This window comes from Apteryx mantelli, chromosome 2, assembly GCF_036417845.1.
Source record: "Apteryx mantelli isolate bAptMan1 chromosome 2, bAptMan1.hap1, whole genome shotgun sequence".
NCBI classification, from domain to species: Eukaryota; Metazoa; Chordata; class Aves; order Apterygiformes; family Apterygidae; genus Apteryx; species Apteryx mantelli.
Genome location: NC_089979.1, coordinates 172,280,241 through 172,298,270, shown reverse-complemented (window position 1 = coordinate 172,298,270; position 18,030 = coordinate 172,280,241). Strand labels below are relative to the sequence as shown.

The 18,030-nt window shown below is 47.1% G+C and overlaps 1 protein-coding gene across 9 annotated transcripts in view; it reads left to right on the top strand.

The window, feature by feature from the left end:
• MAP4 (microtubule associated protein 4) overlaps positions 1–18,030 on the top strand; it is a 147,185-nt gene that overhangs the window by 79,197 nt on the left and 49,958 nt on the right. For 8 of the 9 annotated variants that reach the window (XM_067292092.1, XM_067292097.1, XM_067292096.1 and 5 more), the window contains 6 exons: positions 8,384–8,515; positions 12,523–12,633; positions 13,240–13,368; positions 13,837–13,911; positions 15,332–15,472; positions 17,199–18,005. In XM_067292092.1, coding sequence (XP_067148193.1) covers positions 8,384–8,515; positions 12,523–12,633; positions 13,240–13,368; positions 13,837–13,911; positions 15,332–15,472; positions 17,199–18,005 — 1,395 coding nt within the window. The remainder of the gene's footprint in view (positions 1–8,383; positions 8,516–12,522; positions 12,634–13,239; positions 13,369–13,836; positions 13,912–15,331; positions 15,473–17,198; positions 18,006–18,030) is intronic. The other variant, XM_067292091.1, reaches the window with a different exon arrangement.

The following is an 18,030-nucleotide window of genomic DNA, read 5'->3' as shown; positions in this document are numbered from 1 at the left end:
CTACCTGCAAGGTGGCCCCACAAAAAACGTCTCTGGGTCAGGACTTGGCCTTTGTCCCTTCTGAGCCATGGACATGTTCCGTTAAACCTGCGGTAGCTTCCCAGTATGTGCCTAAATGAGAGGGGTGGCACCTTCCCAGCTCTAGGAGATGAGACCTTTTTCTTGAGCACCTAAGGCCATTTCTTTTATTCCATGGGCAATCCAGAAATAAACATCCTTCTGGACCCTGAGGAGTCTAGCGTCTCTCTTTGGTGCTGTTTCTAGTCCTTCCCCACCCACATCCCCAAAGGTCTCCTTCTGTTTAGGAGACTTGGGTTGCCCCAGAGGAGAAGGGCCCGACAACCAAAGCTCTGGCACCCCAGCAGAGCTGCGATTCAGGCCTTCGTGTCCGCGCTAGAAAGGCTCGAGCGCTTCAGCTCGGCACCGACTGAGCTGAATGAATCTTCAGGCTGCTCCTTGCATCTTGTTCTGCCCTTCTGCTCTTCCTGCAGGCTTCTGCTCTAAGGTACCGTTCAGGTTTTTTGACCCTTGCTTCCCCCGGAGCAGGGGGCATCTTCTGCAAACGTGCAGCTGCTGTGCTCCGGAGACTGCTGTTGCAGCCTCCCCCCCTGCCCCACGGAGTGAAGCTGTGAGTGCACGTTTGAGCTGGAATATCGCGTGTTCCCCGAACCAGTATGAAGCTGTTCAAATTTGCCAGCAGTCCTTTTGGAGGAAGGAGCTTCCTCTCGATCAGAACGAGGAGTGACAGCGCTCTGGGTAGCGGCTCGCGGCTGCAGACTGCAGCGTCCCTGGCTCTGCGCTGATCCGTAGGGGACCCGCTCCCGTTCGGTGTAACACCGGCACAGCCGGCCGCGGTCTCCCGCAAAAGCCCTCGGAGGTGTCCTTACTGGGGCATCACCCCACAGGCTCAGCTTCCACCCCTTGGGAAGGCAGAAGAATCTTGTGGGACAACAAAAAACATAGTGTGGTATTTTATGGAAGGGGCAGGGGATATTTTTAAGCAAAACTTTTCCCTTTATGCCTTTTATGCCCGTCAGGAGCCAGCAAAATTTGCACATACTTTTGCAAGGGCTCTTCAGTTTTGAGACTGGCTCCAAGGCCAGGGAATTGGGAATACTTTAACTGACTCAACCTTGGGATTATCTGGGGGGAGAGGTTCTCTAAGGGGAGATGTTCTGTTTTAAAATCTCTGCATCTTATGTCGCCTGTTAACCAGGTTGCTATTTTCTACATCAATTTGGTTTGAACTATTCACTGCCAAGGAGATGAAAAAAAAAAACAACCCTCAGCTTTACGAAAGAATCTTGAGTGAAACAAAAAAGACTGTTTTAGTTGCATTACTTAGCCCTCCAAAATCTCATTAAAAACAAAAACCAAGAATAGCAAAAAGAAAAATATTCTATCGTGTTTCAAGCTTTAAAACGCCTGGTAACATGGGTGGTGGCCCTGTAATCCTCCTCCTCTTTCAAAAAACAAGAGTGTCCTTCTCTTAATTAGCTTAGCAGATACCTACTCGGAATAACACTTTATGGGGGAAAGAAATAGAGCTATTTTGTTTATCTGTGCCTATGACAACACTGTGGAAATAAACCTCTCTAAAGTGTCTTTTGTATAAAAATAGGTCTTCAAGTGCCTTCATTGTTAAAAAAAAAATAAATAAAAATCTGCGTATGGGAAACCAGCTGGTTTCTCGTGAGCCAGGTATCCTGCTCATACGCAAACCAGCCCAGAAACGGCTGTTTGGATGTTCAGCTCAGTGTTAACTGTTTGTTTTTTACCTTCCAGCATTAGAGATTGAGCTGGGTCTGTGCGATCCCTTTCCAATTTTCCAGGTGCCGCGTTTAGCAGCGCCTGCTCTCTCTCATCTTGAGGCTGACTGGGGGCAAAAAAAATAATGCTGCTCGGCTGCAGAGAGTGGAGGCTTTTGGTTTGGGTGGATTCTTTTCCCCCCTCCAGTTTTTAGGTTGGGCACGCAATAAAATGCGGTCGTTGCAGCGAATTGCGTGCACGTCTGCGGTCTGGAGGTGAGTGTCAGTTGTGTAGCTCATGGGCACGTCTGGATCTGCTGGACTGCGAGCCGAACGGGATTTTAGATGGAGCAACCTAGAAGGAAATATCCGCTGTCCTATGCTGCAGTCTGGAGTGTTGTCAGTGAGCTGCAAGACTTCTCTCGCCCCATCCGAAATGCGGTAACAAGCCGCTCGCTGCGTGAGCACCCAGCGCTCCCAGCTGGAGAGGGGAGCAGGAGAAGAGGCGTTGCGGTGGGACAGCCCGGCTGGAGGGTGCGCTTTGCTTGGGGGCTCTCTGCTCCTTGCTCTCTATTTGCAGCAGTCACAGTTGAAGGAGCATCTCTTGTGGGGAGAACAGGGAAAGAAGAAAGGTGTGCAACAATCTTTAAGAAATACAGCAATTTTTTTCTTGTTCATTATTTAGGGAGGGAAAAAAAAGAACTAGAAACTTGTGTTGAACTTCAGTGACTGACTTTGCACCCGAAGTTCAGGAAATGCTGGTTCTGACAGTCACGTGTGCTGAGGGTTTTTAGCGTTCTAGATCATATAACAGCGCGGAACCTCAGGAGAAGGAGAGCAATCCAATGTTCCTTGAATTCCCAGCACCATCTGGAATTCCCTGCAGCTTCCTGCAGACCTTTAGTATGTTCCTGATCATCTTTTTCCTGTCCAGCTCAATGGTGGGTTTCAATTTGCTTTGCATGGCAAGAGAGTCGGTTTTACACTAATCCCGGGCAGATTTGATTTGAGCACTAGTCCTGGTAGTTTGGCCTTTGTCTTCTGCAAGGACAGAAATCTTTTCCTCCAGGAGCAGCAGCTGAATTCCCCACTGGGCTTGGCCGGCCAGGAGGGACCCCGGAGGGCTCTCGTCCCACCCCCCCGCTCAAAGCTGGGAAACTGGAGCCGTTGCTCAGCGCTGTGTCCGGCCGCCTCCAAGGATGGAGACTCCACAGCCTCTCTGGGCAACCTGTCTCTGCGGAAAAATCTTTAGAGCGTGCATGAATGCAACTGCTTTTAGGGTTTTTTTATGCTTTTTTGTTCTTGGTTTAAAGCTCTAAGACGGAGTTTAATGTGACTTATAAATACAGAGACTTGTCGCAAGCTTAACCTGTTTTATTACAACTTTAAATGTGAGCTTCCATCCATGGTATCAAACTTCTTCCATACAATTTCACTATCTGATCTTAGTTTTAATTAAGGGAAGGCCACTGCCTTCGTTGTTGTTGTTGCTTTTTCGTGTTCATCAACTGAACAGCCCTTCTGAAACTCTTTTTTGTCCCCTAAATGCAATGTTTGAAAGCGATTGCCCGTTACCGTCGTACGCCGGTCGGTGTTATAGCGGGACCGCAACGCAGAGCCTGCCGGGGGCGCGAGACCGGACGGGTCTCCTGGTTTAGAGTCCGCTCTTCTGCTATTTTAGGCAATCGTTTCCTAAATCCCTGTAATGCTCTGATTTGCCTTCATCCAGCCGTGACACCAGTGACCCCGATGGGCTTGTCACCAGTTTGTGTTCGGGAGCCCGGCGGCGGTGTGCCGCGACGCAAGCGCGGGGTGCTGCGGCTTTTCCTTCCCCTCCCCTGTTCACAGGCTTTTCTTTTCTTCTTCACCAAAAGATAAAACCCTTCAGGGACAGGGGTAAGTAGACTTAAAACCGCTCCCTGTGCGACGGTACCCGTGTGCTCGCTGGCGCTCTAGGAGGCCTCGGTGAATTTGGTCAAATATTCCTGCTTTCCCAAGCCGGGGCTCCGTTATGGTGTGATAGTTTTTCATTCCAGGCTGAGACCTGAGAAGAAGAAATCGTTCAGACTCGGTGTATACATCGAGCGGTTCACAGCGTCCTCGCTCTTCCCTCGAATTGCCGCACCGTAGGTAAAGGGACCGAACCCCGAACGATGAACCCACCTTCGCGCCGTCTCCGCAGCGAGCACGAGCTGAGGAACGGGCTTCGCCGCCGGCTGCGGCCTCTGCAGCCCCTTCCCGCTAGTTTTCTTTTTCTTACCGCTGCATATTATAAAGGATCTTAATTCTGAGGGCAGAGATTGGTTTCCTTTTAAAAAAAAAAAAAAGGACATCAGCTCAAGTTATAGCTCTTTCCTCGCTTTGCCCTGGTACTTTGGCGTCTCGCCATGGGTGGGAGACGGGCAGCGAGGCTGGAGCTCGTAACTGCAAATCACACAGCCACAGGGAGTTACTAGCTGCGATTTTAACCTTTTTAACCTTTTTTTTTGGACATAAAAATCTTGCATTTAAAAACGACAAGCCAGCTTGGTTCTCAAATTGCAATAACTTCTCAGTGGTAGTGTAGCAGCCTCCGACGTGTTTGAGGCTGGTGGCCCTGGTCAATACCAGGTAATTTCCTATAGTGTCAAGCTAAGCATTTATCACAGTCTGTCTGCTGCTGTAAAAACTTCCCGGTTGCCCTTCTGGAGCCCATGTTCTTTTCTGAGCAAAAGGATGCAATTCCCCCCGCCCCTCCATCTGGAATAAAAACTAACACATTTGGCTGCTTTCCCCTGGATAAATTCTTCTCTTGCAAGACCGCCAGCTTGGTGCGGTTGTGCATGTGGGTGGGTGGGCTTGTGCATTTTATTTTATTTTTTAATTTAATTTAATTTTTTTTAAAGGAAAAACTTCTTTTAGTCTCAAGCTCTTATCCTCCCTGGGAATGCAAGAACTTCTTTAGATAGCTTTTTACATGCTCTTCCCCACAGTTGTCCCTCTACGTTTACCCCTTGGATCTGGGGTATTAGGAGCTGCTACGTGTCTGACTGCGGCGGGTCTGTACCGCTCGCTCACGGTGGCTCGGGGCCCCTCGTGCTGTTGTCTCGTGCGGTTCGGTTATTGCATTTCGCTGCGGCTATTCCGTGCTGAGCGGCTCCGGTGCGGCACCCCGGCACGTGAAACCGCAGCGCTGCCGTAGGAGTTGCGCGGCCGCGTAGGGCACAAGGGTACGTGCTCCCCAACCAACCTCCGCCTTCGCACGGCGCTTGCTGGAGGTGCTCTCCGAGGCAGAAGCCCACCGTGCGCTGCGGAGGTGGCGTGGAGCTCCTTTCCTCGGAGGGCGCCGAGAGCTCCTTGCCGGGCGTGGAGTGTTCTGCCAACGCCAGCCGGACTATCGGTCCTAAGTGATTTCGGCAGGGCAAACTTTGCACCCGTTTAAGATACTGAACCACCACAGTCATCTTGGCCAAGTTAGCTTCAGGTTGCTCAGCTATAGGAGTGAAGCTCTTAATCTCTTCTTTCTTCTGTTTGCTTGGTCTGCTGCTGGCATGGGCATCTCATGGCTATGGACTCACTAATTTGGAAGATCCTTAACCTCTAGCTGCAGATGTGGTCAGTGACCTATAAAGATCAGGCTCTCCTGCCGTGGAAAGGCTTTATCGTGGTAATCCTCCGCTGAAAGAGCGCTCCTTGCCGCGAGTGCCCCGCCAGGAGCGTTGTTGCTGGAGGTGCCCTCCTGCCTGGACTAGCCTTTGACCCGGCGGAGGTGACTGTGGAGGATGAAGCCAGCGAGCCGGCGCTGCCGGCAGCCCTCTGCAACGCTCGCGCCCTTGCGTCGGCGCGCGGAAAGCGCCGCTTGCCTGCGATCGCTGTTGACACCTTCAGGAGCAGGTTGGCTTTCTAAGTATGGTATTTATGGTGGTTTTTTTCTTTAAACTAGACTTTGTGTTGGTTTATGTTATCAAGAGGCCCAACTGGATTTTCGGCTGTCCGCAAGGTTTAATGCTTAAAAGCGCTGCTTTACAGGTGTGTAGGATCCATCAGATTTATATTTGTGTTGGGTGTACGATCTGATTGTGACCCTGTTGTGACCCTCACTTGCTTTCATGCTCTTTCCTTGCAAGACATAACAGCGATGTGACCAACGTAGGTTTGGCTTGAACGCTCAAGAGTTCGGTGTGCTTGGAAGCCGGTGAGCCTGAACGTGGGTCTGATCCGAAACTTAAAGTCATCTTTGAGGGAGTTCACGCCAAACTTTCCTGACTTCTCCCAGGCCTCTTCCGCACCCGGATCCGAGCGCTTGCTCTCTCCTGCGTTTTGCCTTTTCAAGCGTTTTAGAGGCAATTGAACGACAGGTTTCTGCCTGGAGGAATTTACAGCAGAACTTACTCGAATCCCCCGCTGTTCTGCAACGTGAATAATTGTAAACAGTAACGGCTCTTGACGTATATAATGACGCTCCGTCTTCGAAGTGTTTTGCAAATCTGAACGATCGCTGTCTACCTGAATAAAACGGAGACGGTTAAGCCGTCAGCCTCGAAGCAGCCCGCAGGCTGGGGCTAAGCAGCGCTGCCTGCCCTCGTGTCGCTGCCGTGCGTGAGGGGGTTATTGCCTTCGGGTCCCCTTTCCCCGCTTTCTTCTGCGCGCGTGGGTGTTCCTGAATATCCGCATGCAGAACGCCCAGCGGCCTGAAAGCTCGGCCTGGGGAGCTTGTGTATCCCCCTTGCTGAAGTCAACCGTGTCAAACTTAGTCATTTAGCAGAATAATAGCTAAAAGCCGCTGGCAGGAAGTCGGCGTACCCTTGCCAAATCCGAAGCGCTTTGGATGCTCGGAGCATCTGCGGGATGCTATGGTGGGAGCGGGGAATCGCCCCACTGATGGTCACAAATGGAGGTTATTCAAAGCAGATCTTCACTGCTTTCTTTTTTATGTAGAAATAAAGTAGTAAAGGATCTTGTATTTACTGGAATTATACTTCGAATTCCCATTCTCTGGTCATCCAAGTGCACATAAAAGTGAAAGATAAAATTAGATCAGTGCATTAATAGGAACTCTTCTGCAGTCGTGAACTGCTGGTAAAGCACAACGCTGTTTCCCGTAGTTATTGCCCTGTGGTGTCGGTGCGTCGATGCCCAGGCGGCAGCTGACGGGCAGCGTTGGTCATAGCTTGCTTTCCCGGGGGTTCCCGTCCCGCGGGAGCAGCCAGGCAGGTTTCCGCTGCCTCACGCTCTCCTCTGGGATGCCTGGGTCCAAGGACCTCTGCCGGAGCGGTCGTGTGTGTCCTTTGCCTTGTTTCCGCTTTGAGATCCGGTTCTTTTCCACCCAGCTTATATACCAGCATTGTATTAATAATAATAATAATAATTATTATTATTATTTTGTTCCTTCTGCGTGTTAACATTGTCTCTGCTTTCGGTAACCACAGTTTTGTGCTGAATTAAGGGTCTCTTCAGGGATATCTCTTGATACAGCTCAGGAAAGGAAATTGATACTGCGTAATCTTGCAAGTGGGGTTAGTAGCCTAAATAAAGGTTAAAAAAAAAAGTATTAAAGGTATAAAGAGACTAGTAAAAGAGTTGAATATTCTGTTGGGGGATAAGAGAAGGCGTTTGTATTTATTATTTCTCTCTGGAAGAAACTGGAAGCCAATTTGAAAGCCTGATGTTATTGATATAGGAGTTGGTGGGTTCAGACCCCCTTAAAACCGAAAACCCAGCTGCAAACCCCCGAGACGGGGGCTTGCGTTGAACCTTCTTGCTCCGCTTGTCACGCTTGGAAACGTCAGGGCTTGTATTTTTGTTTGTCCTACAACTACGGGACCTAGAAGTTTCTTTGCCCCAAAGCTGAAATCACGGTGCTTTTTACCCTTGCTGTTAAGGCTGCGGAAGAGCCGCTGCGGCGCAGCCAGCGCCGAGCGCTCGGGGCTCCTCGTCTCCGTGCGATGGCTTCTGATGGGGGCCAGCAAAACACGAGGAACGTCTTCCTTGCTGGAATACGAACCGTCAGGCTTAGGTTTAGAGAAGTGGCTTTACTGTAAACTGGGGGAAGGTTAGGTTAAACGTGAAACAGAGATGCATAAAGAAAGGCCCTGGAGGTATTCGGTGAGCGGTCGTTCACTTAAAGGATTTGGAATTTATCTTCCCTGTAAAATAGAGGTAGAAAAAAACTTGCAGTGGGTGTTGCGTGCCTGTGACGGTAACAATCGTAAACACAGTCAGACCCAGGGCCCAGAAAGGAGGGGACGGGGCTCTGCCTCCCCGTCCCACCTCCGGGCCCTGCTGAGCAAGCTGTGGTTGGCGTTTCCGTGCCGGAAGTCTTGGAAGCCGTGGTCGCCCCCGGCAGCTCCGCTTCCCAGTGTGCGAGCTGCCGGCATGAGCTGTCCAACCCTCGGAAACAGGGCAGCCCCGGCATGTGTGAATCCTCCACTCCGGGTCCTACATGTGTATCAAGATGCTGGAATTCCAGTTACTGTTCCTTATATTTAAGGATTTGGATTAGAACAGGAGAAAATGAAATGTTCTTGATCTCTAGCGTGGCTAACGATTCCTGTGCTCTATTGCCTTTTGAATGACATACCATACGGTAATAAACTGTACATGTTTTAGCTTAATGCCTCACTTTTGACTGTGTCTTTTTTTCCCTTTAATTTCAGTATTCCCAGGAGAAATCATGGATCAAAGCCTATCTTATGAAGAATTTTTTGATCGCAGCGACACCTGTACATTGGATGACAGAGACCTGTGCTTTGCTTCGCAGCAGGTCTTCAAGCCCATGGAGATGGCTGGTATGACTCAATAAATCTTAACGCTGTCGCATCAGTTAGTTTGACAGTTTTGTAGCATGGCAAAGTCCTGGCATCTGTCCCTAGGGGTGGCTTGGTTCTCGTGCCATGTACTCGTGCTGATGGTCTTTCAGCTGTGGTGCTCCACTTGCCTAAAAACACGTAACACCTTGACACCAGAGGGTTAACGTCGCACCTCAAGCTCCTAACTCCTCCGGGAACGTAGTCTAGCTAGTTAAAATTGGAGTTGCTAGTTGAGGGTTTTACAGCATTTAGAGTGCGGGTGAACAGATTTCCCTTTGACTCCCTTTCCCTTCTCGCAGGGGTCGTTTTGGTTGTCTCCTGCAGTTTAACCGCTCCCAGGTGCTGCAGCTTTCCGTGCAGACCTAGCCCGAATTGTTTACAGCCGAAAACTAGTCTTCCCCAGGCTCTCAGAAATGCTAGTTCCAGCTGTCGCATTGCTGTGTCTGCAATGCAGCTCCGTCTGTTCCAGAAAGCAGTCCCGTATAGCTGCTGGCTCCCTTGAGAATTAGATGAACCTTGTGTAACCTGCATGTAGGTACCTGCAAAAAGATACCTTTTCACCCAACAAGAGTCTTCGGTATTGAGAAAACTGATGGAAATATTTGCTAGCTCTTGAGAATGTGAGAAATATATGTGCTGCCCAGATTGTACCGGGAAAGAGGACTGGGAAAGATCTTAGCTGAAACAGGATGAAACTTGGGTTTTATTTTATTTTTTTCCTTTTCCCTAGCATTGTAGACTTGCTTACTAAATTACTTTCTTGCTCTCTGAATCTCATTTACAAAGAGGTTCTGTGAAGAAACTGTATACTGTCACGACGGTAAGGAATGATTAATGGAACAAAAGAAACGCTGCTTCCAGAAATGCGGCTTTTTTCCCCCATTGTTCTGTTAGATGAAAGAATGGGGTGATGATGCAGTTGTGCTCAATAGCCAGATGACAAACTAGCCTATTAGGAGCAATTTATATACCTAAGGCTTTACCCAGTATTCTCTTGGCCTGAATGAAGTGAGTCTGGGGATTATCTATTGCATAAAAACACGTTTCTCGAGGTTTCGTGCCCTTAGAGTGCCTTGTGCGTGCGTACGCATATAAGATGCAGTGTCTGCTTCAGTCGGGAAGTGTCCCTTGATACCGCTCTTCCTGGCGCTGTGCAAACACGAGCTGCTCTTCAGAGATTAGCAGGTGCGTGTAGCTGAGCAGAGGGATCAGAGAGGCTAGACAAGCTTTAAGAACTTGTCAGCAGAAGCAGAAAAACGTGACCGGCAGGCTCGTATAGGGGTTTGTTACATACTTTTATTCGCGCTCCTTGGAAAACAGTAGCATAATTTCCTTTTCCAGGAGCGATTCTCTGGTCAGCTCTGTTAGGAGTCTCCCAGCCGGCATTGCTGTAATTCCTCGTTCCTCGGGCAGGACCACAGTAAAGGCCAGCTCAGTTTAGTTTCCGAAATATTCTGCGATTGCTGTGAGCAGGTTAAAAAGAGTGTGTCGGAGCCTGCTCTGCTGTGGACTTCGTTATATATTAAAAACACTGAGTTAGGAGCTGGCAGTGGGATCCAACGCTGTAAAACTGACAGTTAGGACCTTAATCTTGTATATATTTTACATGCTACCTATGATTAAAAGACTTGTTTAAAAGATGTTACTGTAATATAGAGTGAATATAACTCAAACACTAGCTGATTGCTGCAAGCTTTAAAAGTGCCGTAAGGCTCTCAGCCAAAAGCGTGCCGTGATTCACTGCTGTAAGCGCAGGTAAGTCGCTGAGCAGGAGGAGATGCTGCTCTAAGTGATCTAAAGTAACATGCTCTTAGTAGTCCACAATCGCCGGCAAACTCGAGCTATGTACGAACAGCAGAGGATACGAGTGTCTGTGGAAGCAAGCTGAAGAGAAATTAATTTTCATAAACGTTTTGTCAGTCTTATCTCCGGCTTTCTGGAAACAATATTCTCCGATTCCTGACATTTGTCTGGCTTCATAATGTCCTTACCAAGCTGTAAGTTTTGACACGGAGGAGAATTGTCTCAGGGCTCGTTTAATGCAAGCGCTGATAACTTACTAAATTGGCAATAACTCCCTCTATCCCCCGTTCCTCCCTCTGTCGCAGAGACAGAGTTTAGTCTGCGTCTCCCATTTCTGCCCAGTCATCTAACTGCTGGACGCAGAGGAAAGCCCGTCAGCATCTCTTTCGGGTTTTTTAACCTGTTCCAGTCATAACGCTATTGTTTTAGTTGAATCGAAGAAAAGTCAGTTATTTGGTCATGGTTATATTGTTTGAAGCAGCTTGGAATTAAAAATTTCTTAAGTTTACGCTGAAGCGGGACGTTGTCTTAGCGTTTCAGGCAGTCTGGTAGACTTGTAAAGGAATTCCTGGAGCTCCCCTGATCCCAACGTTTCGGAGCCCAGAGTGTGAGTAAACGCGGGAGGTTTTGCTGTCTTCCCCTCAAGTAGTATGCTTGATATAAATACGAGTAAAAGATTCGAACTGAATCCCTTTTAATTGTGCTTAACCCGAAGAAATCTATGCAATGCTTGGAAATCGGTGCGTGCCAGCCGTTTCAGGAATTTAGCGTTCCTCGACTCCTGGATAATATAACACGTGAGACACAACCGTGAGAAAGGTCCCTTGTCTGCAGGAGGTGGCTTGGGTCAAAGCCCCTTGCTGGCCGGTTGTCCCTGCCCAGAGAAGGGTGCAACGTGCCCCTGGCACCAGCGAGCAAGATACGGTGGCAATCGCCGATCCTCAGACCGAGGCAGGGTGTGTGAACCAGAGGAGCGTTCGTTCCGGAGGGGAATGTCGTGTGGCGTTCCCTTTGCGGTGTCCGTCCTTGAATGTTTTGAGGTAGAGTGAGCAACTCCTGGCTGGCTCTTCCTTTGCTCGGTTTATGCCCTCAGCGAGCTCATCTGCCGGCTGCTCTGGCTCGCGGCGGTTTGGTTAAATAACCCAACTCGTGAAACACGGCGTGGTGCCTCCCTCCGCTTGGTCTGAATGACCACGCCGATTACTGAGGGGCCAGGAGAGGTGGGCACGCAGAACGTCAAGTTTGCTGCAAAGGGCTTTGCTCATGCTGAATTCTCCCTGCTGAAGCGTTGTCTTTTGGAGATGGCGTAGACATATCCGTTTAAAAACACAGACAAAAAGCCGAACAAAGCTAACACAGGTTATACCAACCCAAGCTGACCCTGGACAACTTGCAAACGTGGCCCGAAGTCCTGACAGCCCAACCAGTATGTCTGGCCTGGAACTAGGGGCGAAGGCTGCTCATTTGCTGGAGACACTGAGAACTATGTTACTTTTCGCTCTGGCTTATAAATTGGTCTTATGTAATATAATACTGTTATATACTAATTTATTTATTTATATATATATTTATTTATTTAGAGAGAGTATGTATGTGTACACATACACATATGTATATGCACATACATATACACATACACTATAAAATTTATCTATTCTCCATAATATATATTATATGTATAATAAAATAATATAAAATAGTGTACTAGACGTAATACTGGCCTAGCAGTCGGAGTATGCTGGTGTACTGCTCTCAGGGAAGGGCTCAGTTTGCCGTACGGGCTGTCGTGGTGTTGCCGAGTTAACTGAGTGCAGTTCAGCCGTTGTTCCAGACCCGGGTTGGCCGTACGTGTCCATCAGTTCAGAAATCGGTGCTCCTTCATGGAGGGAAGGAGACAGGGCATACAGCAGTCATAATCTAACTTTTAGTCAGTTTTGCCTGCTAAGCAGGTTGAGCAACCATGTTTCTGTTGGGCATAAAGTCTAAATTTGAAGGCATTTGCCCTTGACAAATAATCTTGAAAGCAGCCTTCCCTCCAGAGTCCCTCATTCTGCTGTTGCTGCTTCTGGAGCAGTGATGGTGTCAGGCGTATCTTCATCTCTGTTGTTTTTTAAATAATCTTGCTCTGCGCCACTCTTCCTCCCATGTTACTAAACACAGACCTTGTTCTTGTCGTCCCTCAGACCCCTTCAGCATGCACAGAGGAGAGAACCTGCCCGATCTGTCGTTTCCTACTGACATGCAGCATGTGCCGATGTTCGCGGACCACGTCGGAGTTTCCAGGGACATCCATGGTGAGTTCCTCCGCAGCGTTTGTCCCTGGTGTTCAATTTTCAGTATTTTCTCTATTGACTTTCAGGTCACGTACTGAAAACTCTTAAGCTGATAAATGCACAGACTATAGATTCTCTTCACATGATACTTTTATGCCTAAAGACATTGAATAGCTACTTCCAGGAAGTTTTTTTTTTTAAAGTATACTTAAATAGAGGGAGATAGGACATCCAGAAAAGTTGAACCGAAGCTGGAGTTACAGGTGGCTCTTGTCTTTATGGCTAGAAACCAAATACGCATGCACTTTTTCCACAAAGTGGTCTTCAGCATTTGGACTATTTCAGCTGATGAGGTTATCAAACAAGAATTCATGGGAGAAGACTGAGAAGCAGAAGGGAAATAATTTGCCTGTGTTTACTCTCTTATACCTTGTTACTAATTACACTGTGCACTGTATGTAATTTTTGAAGGTAAACTAATTGAGAGATTTACTTGCAAACTTTATGTAGACTGTTTGTGAGCAGAACAGAATAGTTAATTTTCCAAGTATGTTATGGACTTTAAATTTTGGAGAGGAGTCTTTAAGGCTAGCAAGGTGACTGACAAATGGCCTCTTATTTCATTAGCACCACATGCGTCTATGATGGTACCTGATCAACCTTTCCTGGGGTCCCCATATTCTCCTGCAGAAGTTCTAGATCCATCAGCCTTTATTGGCCTGGATTCAGCTGCAGCATATCTGCAAGACACAGCAGGTGAGAAACAGGTGTTTTGCTACTGCTCTCCTATTTACTAGTTGGGTTCAAAGGATATGCAGATGGAAAATCTTGATGTACTAGTCCTAAAGAACCGTTGCGGGGAGGGGTTATTACATAAAATGAATCAAGATTAGAAAGTATCCCATTGGAAACAACAGTTTTTAATCAGTGTGAATTTTCTGAAAGGAGAAAATGGAGATGAATAGGAGATGAATATGCTATTGAGCAAAGAACCTGCTCTGTTGGGTCCTGGGGTTGGTGCTGGTTACAGCTCTTCTCTGATGGAAGCTTTTAGCAATAATAATCACATAAGAACAAGTTCTGGTGCCATTCTGACAGTGATAAGTTAGTTACTCGAGAATGAAGTCACAAAACAGCGGAGTCAATACCTTGAGCAAAGATGCGCTGGAAAAATGCAGCAGTCTTAGTCTGAGAGGCAGGACTAACTGTGTGTGTTTTCCATAGTGCCTGAAGAACACTGGATGGGAGCTCAGCATGCTGCAGAAGGACCAGATGCCGCTTTCTTTGTTGAGCCACCAGGTAAAAATAGTTCTGACTTGATCTGCAGGAGCTGTTTCTGGAGACCTTCTGAACACCAGAAGCAGATTCTGTCCTTGTCTCCCTTTTCAAGAAACAAAAGGCACTATCGGAGTGATCTGGAACCTGATCAAGAACAATCATTCTTTCTGGTTCTCAAATCAGTTTCCCATAGAAATGTGTGTTTTAGAGATATGTTACTTAGAGCATTAATTAAACATCAAGTGTGTGTTAAGAGGTGGGAGGAATATGTATCGACTGTTTACTTCTAATTAAGGATAACAGGTTTAATGATGACTCTGTCAGTATTATCAGGATATCTCAAAATAGCAAATTTCTCCAAATAAAATAGCCATATATCCTAGTCATGACAGCTGTATGCAGTTCCAAGCCCAACCATCAGCAGATATTAGTGGCATGCTCTTTTGGGGACATATCTTGTAGCCTGGGCTTTAACCCGCTGAAAACCTGCCCTTTCATGGGTTTGGGGGAGTGAAGTTTGCAGATGTAGAGGTCTGCAAAAAAGCTTTGTTCAGCAACAAGCTTTATGGATCCCAGATTGCATTTCCATTCTGTGTATTCTTTTGTACCAGTGAAGGTACTGTAAATTCCAGTTGGGATGTGTGCTCAGGCGTTCCTTGACACTAAAATAATAAATGACAGGAATGGATTTACTCTTGAAAAGGAGCTCTGTAAAACTAGAGCTTTCTTACTCTCAGAGCTTCCAGTCTTTGTACACATTGAGAGACAAATCTGCTGATTTCAGTGATAAGTCACATCACTCATGTTTACCCTTTTTTAGGGTCAGTGCTGCTGAGGGAACCAACAAACATAATTTTGGCTCATGCATAATCAACAGAATTTTAAATTAAATTCTAATTACAAAGCTGTGTACACTGTCCAATTATCTTTAAACGCTGGTAACAATTACATCTTTTGAAGCTTCACTAAGGACATAATTATGTTGCAGTTGCATGTGTGTTATGATATTTGATTCACAATGGTATCGTTATTCCTGATCTTGATGAACAAGCCAGGAAGATATGAGTTTAACACAGGTCTGAGGTAGGAACTGGTTCTGGAGCTGGTGCCTCTAACCAGAGCTCAGGGTGGAACTGTGATGCTTCACAACTAAGCGTTCTTCAACTTTGTTACGGCAATTGCTTTGCTCGGAATACAGGTGTTGTCTTGGGTCTCGCACAAATTCATTTTCTGAAAATTGATAATATCAGCAGATTCTGGTTTTTGTCCTGCCTACCTGGGATGCGAATGTGGGGGAGCTTTCTCACCAGGGTTGCTGCTGTGGTCACCGTAGACAGCAGCACCTGGAGAGGGCGATTCGCATCTTGGCTACTCCGGAGGATAAAGCTATTTGCTAAAGGTCTTTCCATGTGCTTAATCAAACTTCTGTTTGTACGCCCAGCGCCCTCCACGGTGACTGAAGCAAAAAAGCCGTATTTGCCGGAAAGCCCTGCAGCGGTGGCTCCTGCTTTCGATCCTACTGCGCTAATAGCATCCCCAGGAGAGGCTGAAACTGCTGATGCACCGCAGGGTGCAGCATCAGGTAAAGTTGCCCTTGTCTACAGATCATTGCTGGTCTTAGCCCCTTCGTGAGCCAGTGGCAGTGGTGGAAGGACATGGGATTGTCTCCTCTGGGAAAGCACAGCAAGGTATTAACACGCTTCATCGTGGCCTGAGGTTCGTCCTAGGTAGATGAATTGCGTGGGTGAGAAATAGCAGGTCTATTACACGTCTCAACTCCTGCGTCGGAGTCCAGAAACTGATTTAACGATTCTTTACTTTCTCAAAATTTCAGCTCTAGAAAATGTTAGGAAGTGTCAAGAAACATGGTTATCCTTGTTAATAGATAGTACTCTCCGTTTTTAAAGGTATTTTTATATAGCGTGAGACTCGGTACACTTTGCCACCGGTCTCAATCTGTGCAGTTTCTCGATCCTTTAGTCTGATATTTGCCATGATTCACTGTGGATCAGCCATACTGTTTGTGTATTAATATTCTCTGTCTCTTTACTACCTTTATTCTTCTGTAAAAATCACAATCTTTAAATTTAATTTAGGGGAGGATCATGATACCACTTAAAAAAAAAAAAAAAGTTAATGCATAATTGATTCTTGTTGTCTTGCAGTGGAATATTCATTTTATCTAAATGGATTCTGAAGTGCTATTTTAAAAGGGACTTTTTCTATTTTTTCCTTTCATTTTTTCAGTTTATTAGATATCTAATTTTGAATTCAGTGTTTTCCATTGTTTGAGATAGGGACACATTTTTAGATGTGACTCATAGTGAGTAGCAATTTTATTTTTTAATGTCTGTTCAATTTTATATTTGAGATGTTCAGGTCACCATGCTGCATTGCACAGAGTATAGATATAGTGCTTGGGGGTGTTGAAACTATAATAGCTGAAGAAGAGAGAAATGTAATGCTTCTGGTTTTTGATAACTCATAAAGATTTCCCTTTAGCTGAAATTTTGGACTAAAACTGACTGAAATGACTCCTTCAAGGGGTTCAGGTCTTACAAAAACATCCGTAACTGAAATGCATAGATATTTGTTTATACTGTGAGCTGACAAATGTAATTTTGAAGTTAACAGCTCAGCTTTTAGTAGATATTATGTACAAAAGTAATGAGGCCAATTTGAAAGAATAAAGGGTAGCTGGTGATTCACTGGGTGGCAATGTCTTTTGTGTTAAGAGTGCCTTTGCTTCTGCTCAAGTTAAAACAGCATCCTGCTCATGAACAGCACAAACGATGTTCATTAAAATAAAGTGCAGATGGCTGTGGGCAGTTTCAGGACCTTTTTCAGCTGTTGGAATATGCAGCTGTGTTCATAAAGGTGACACCCAACTTTTTGGTGTTCTGCTGTATAGGGGAAAAAAGTCGTCGTCGTTCCTGCGTGTAACGTGCTGGAACGTGCTGCTCGCGATGGATGCGATAGTTGTGGTCTCTTGCCAGCTTTGTAGCATCAGGTGGTCTTTAAACAATAATAGTGCGTCTTCTGGCTGGTGTGTGTAAGGAGCGGGTGGAGGTCTAACACTAGCCAAGGACAGAAGACAAGGCACACGAGGCTGCAATGGGAAATGCGCTTGGGTGCGCTGAGGCATGTGTGTCGTGACAACTGAGTACGCTGGCGTAAGAGGGGAAAAGTAAATGCCGCTAAAAGACAAGACGGGGGGGAAGGCCCTGTCTTCTACATTTATAAGACCACACTGTCAAGTATTTATGTTCTTCTTTGTTGCTGGTGTTGTGCGTTGTGTGTTTCTGTAGCAGATGCTGAGTGTGTTCCTGCCTTGGATGTCGTGTCCATGTCTGCAGAAAAAGCTGGGTCCATTCTTACAGGAGATACCGAGCCTCCTCAAGCGGTGGATGCTGGATTTGCCCCTGCAGCAGAAGCCATGCCTCTCCATGCCTTGGATAGCGGCTTTGCTCCTGCGGTGGAAGCAGTACCTCCTAATGCTATTGATGCTGCGTTTGCCCCAGTGGCAGATGCTGGGTTTGCCCCAGCAGCAGATACTAAGTCTCACCGTGGTATGGATTTGGAGTTTGCACCAGCAGCAGCAGATGCAGTGTTTGCCCCACCAGCAGATACTAAGTCTCATCACACTATGGATTTGGAGTTTTCCCCAGCAGCAGATGCAGGTTTTACCCCAGCAGCAGGTGGTGTGTCTCATCATGCTATGGATTTGGCGTTTGCCCCAGCAGCAGATGCGAAGTTTGCCCCAGCAGCAGATGGTATGTCTCATCATGCTATGGATTTGGAGTTTGCCCCAGCAGCAGAAGCAGAGTTTGCCCCTGCAGCAGATGCTACATCTCACCATGCTATGGATTTGGAGTTTGCCCCAGAAGCAGAGTTTGCCCCTGCAGCAGAAGCCAACCATCTTCACGCTATGGACTCTGGGTTTGCCCCTGTAGCAGAAGGCAAGGCTCTTCCTGCCGTGGATGCTGGGTTTGCCTCTGTGCCAGAAGTGAAGTCTGTCCCTGCAGCTGACAGCCAGGTTGCTGCATTTGAAGAGCTGATGACATCCGAGTCTACTGTGGAGCGAGACAAGTCACCCTTCAACAAGCCTCCAGCAGGTGATCAGATGTTTGCAAATCTGCC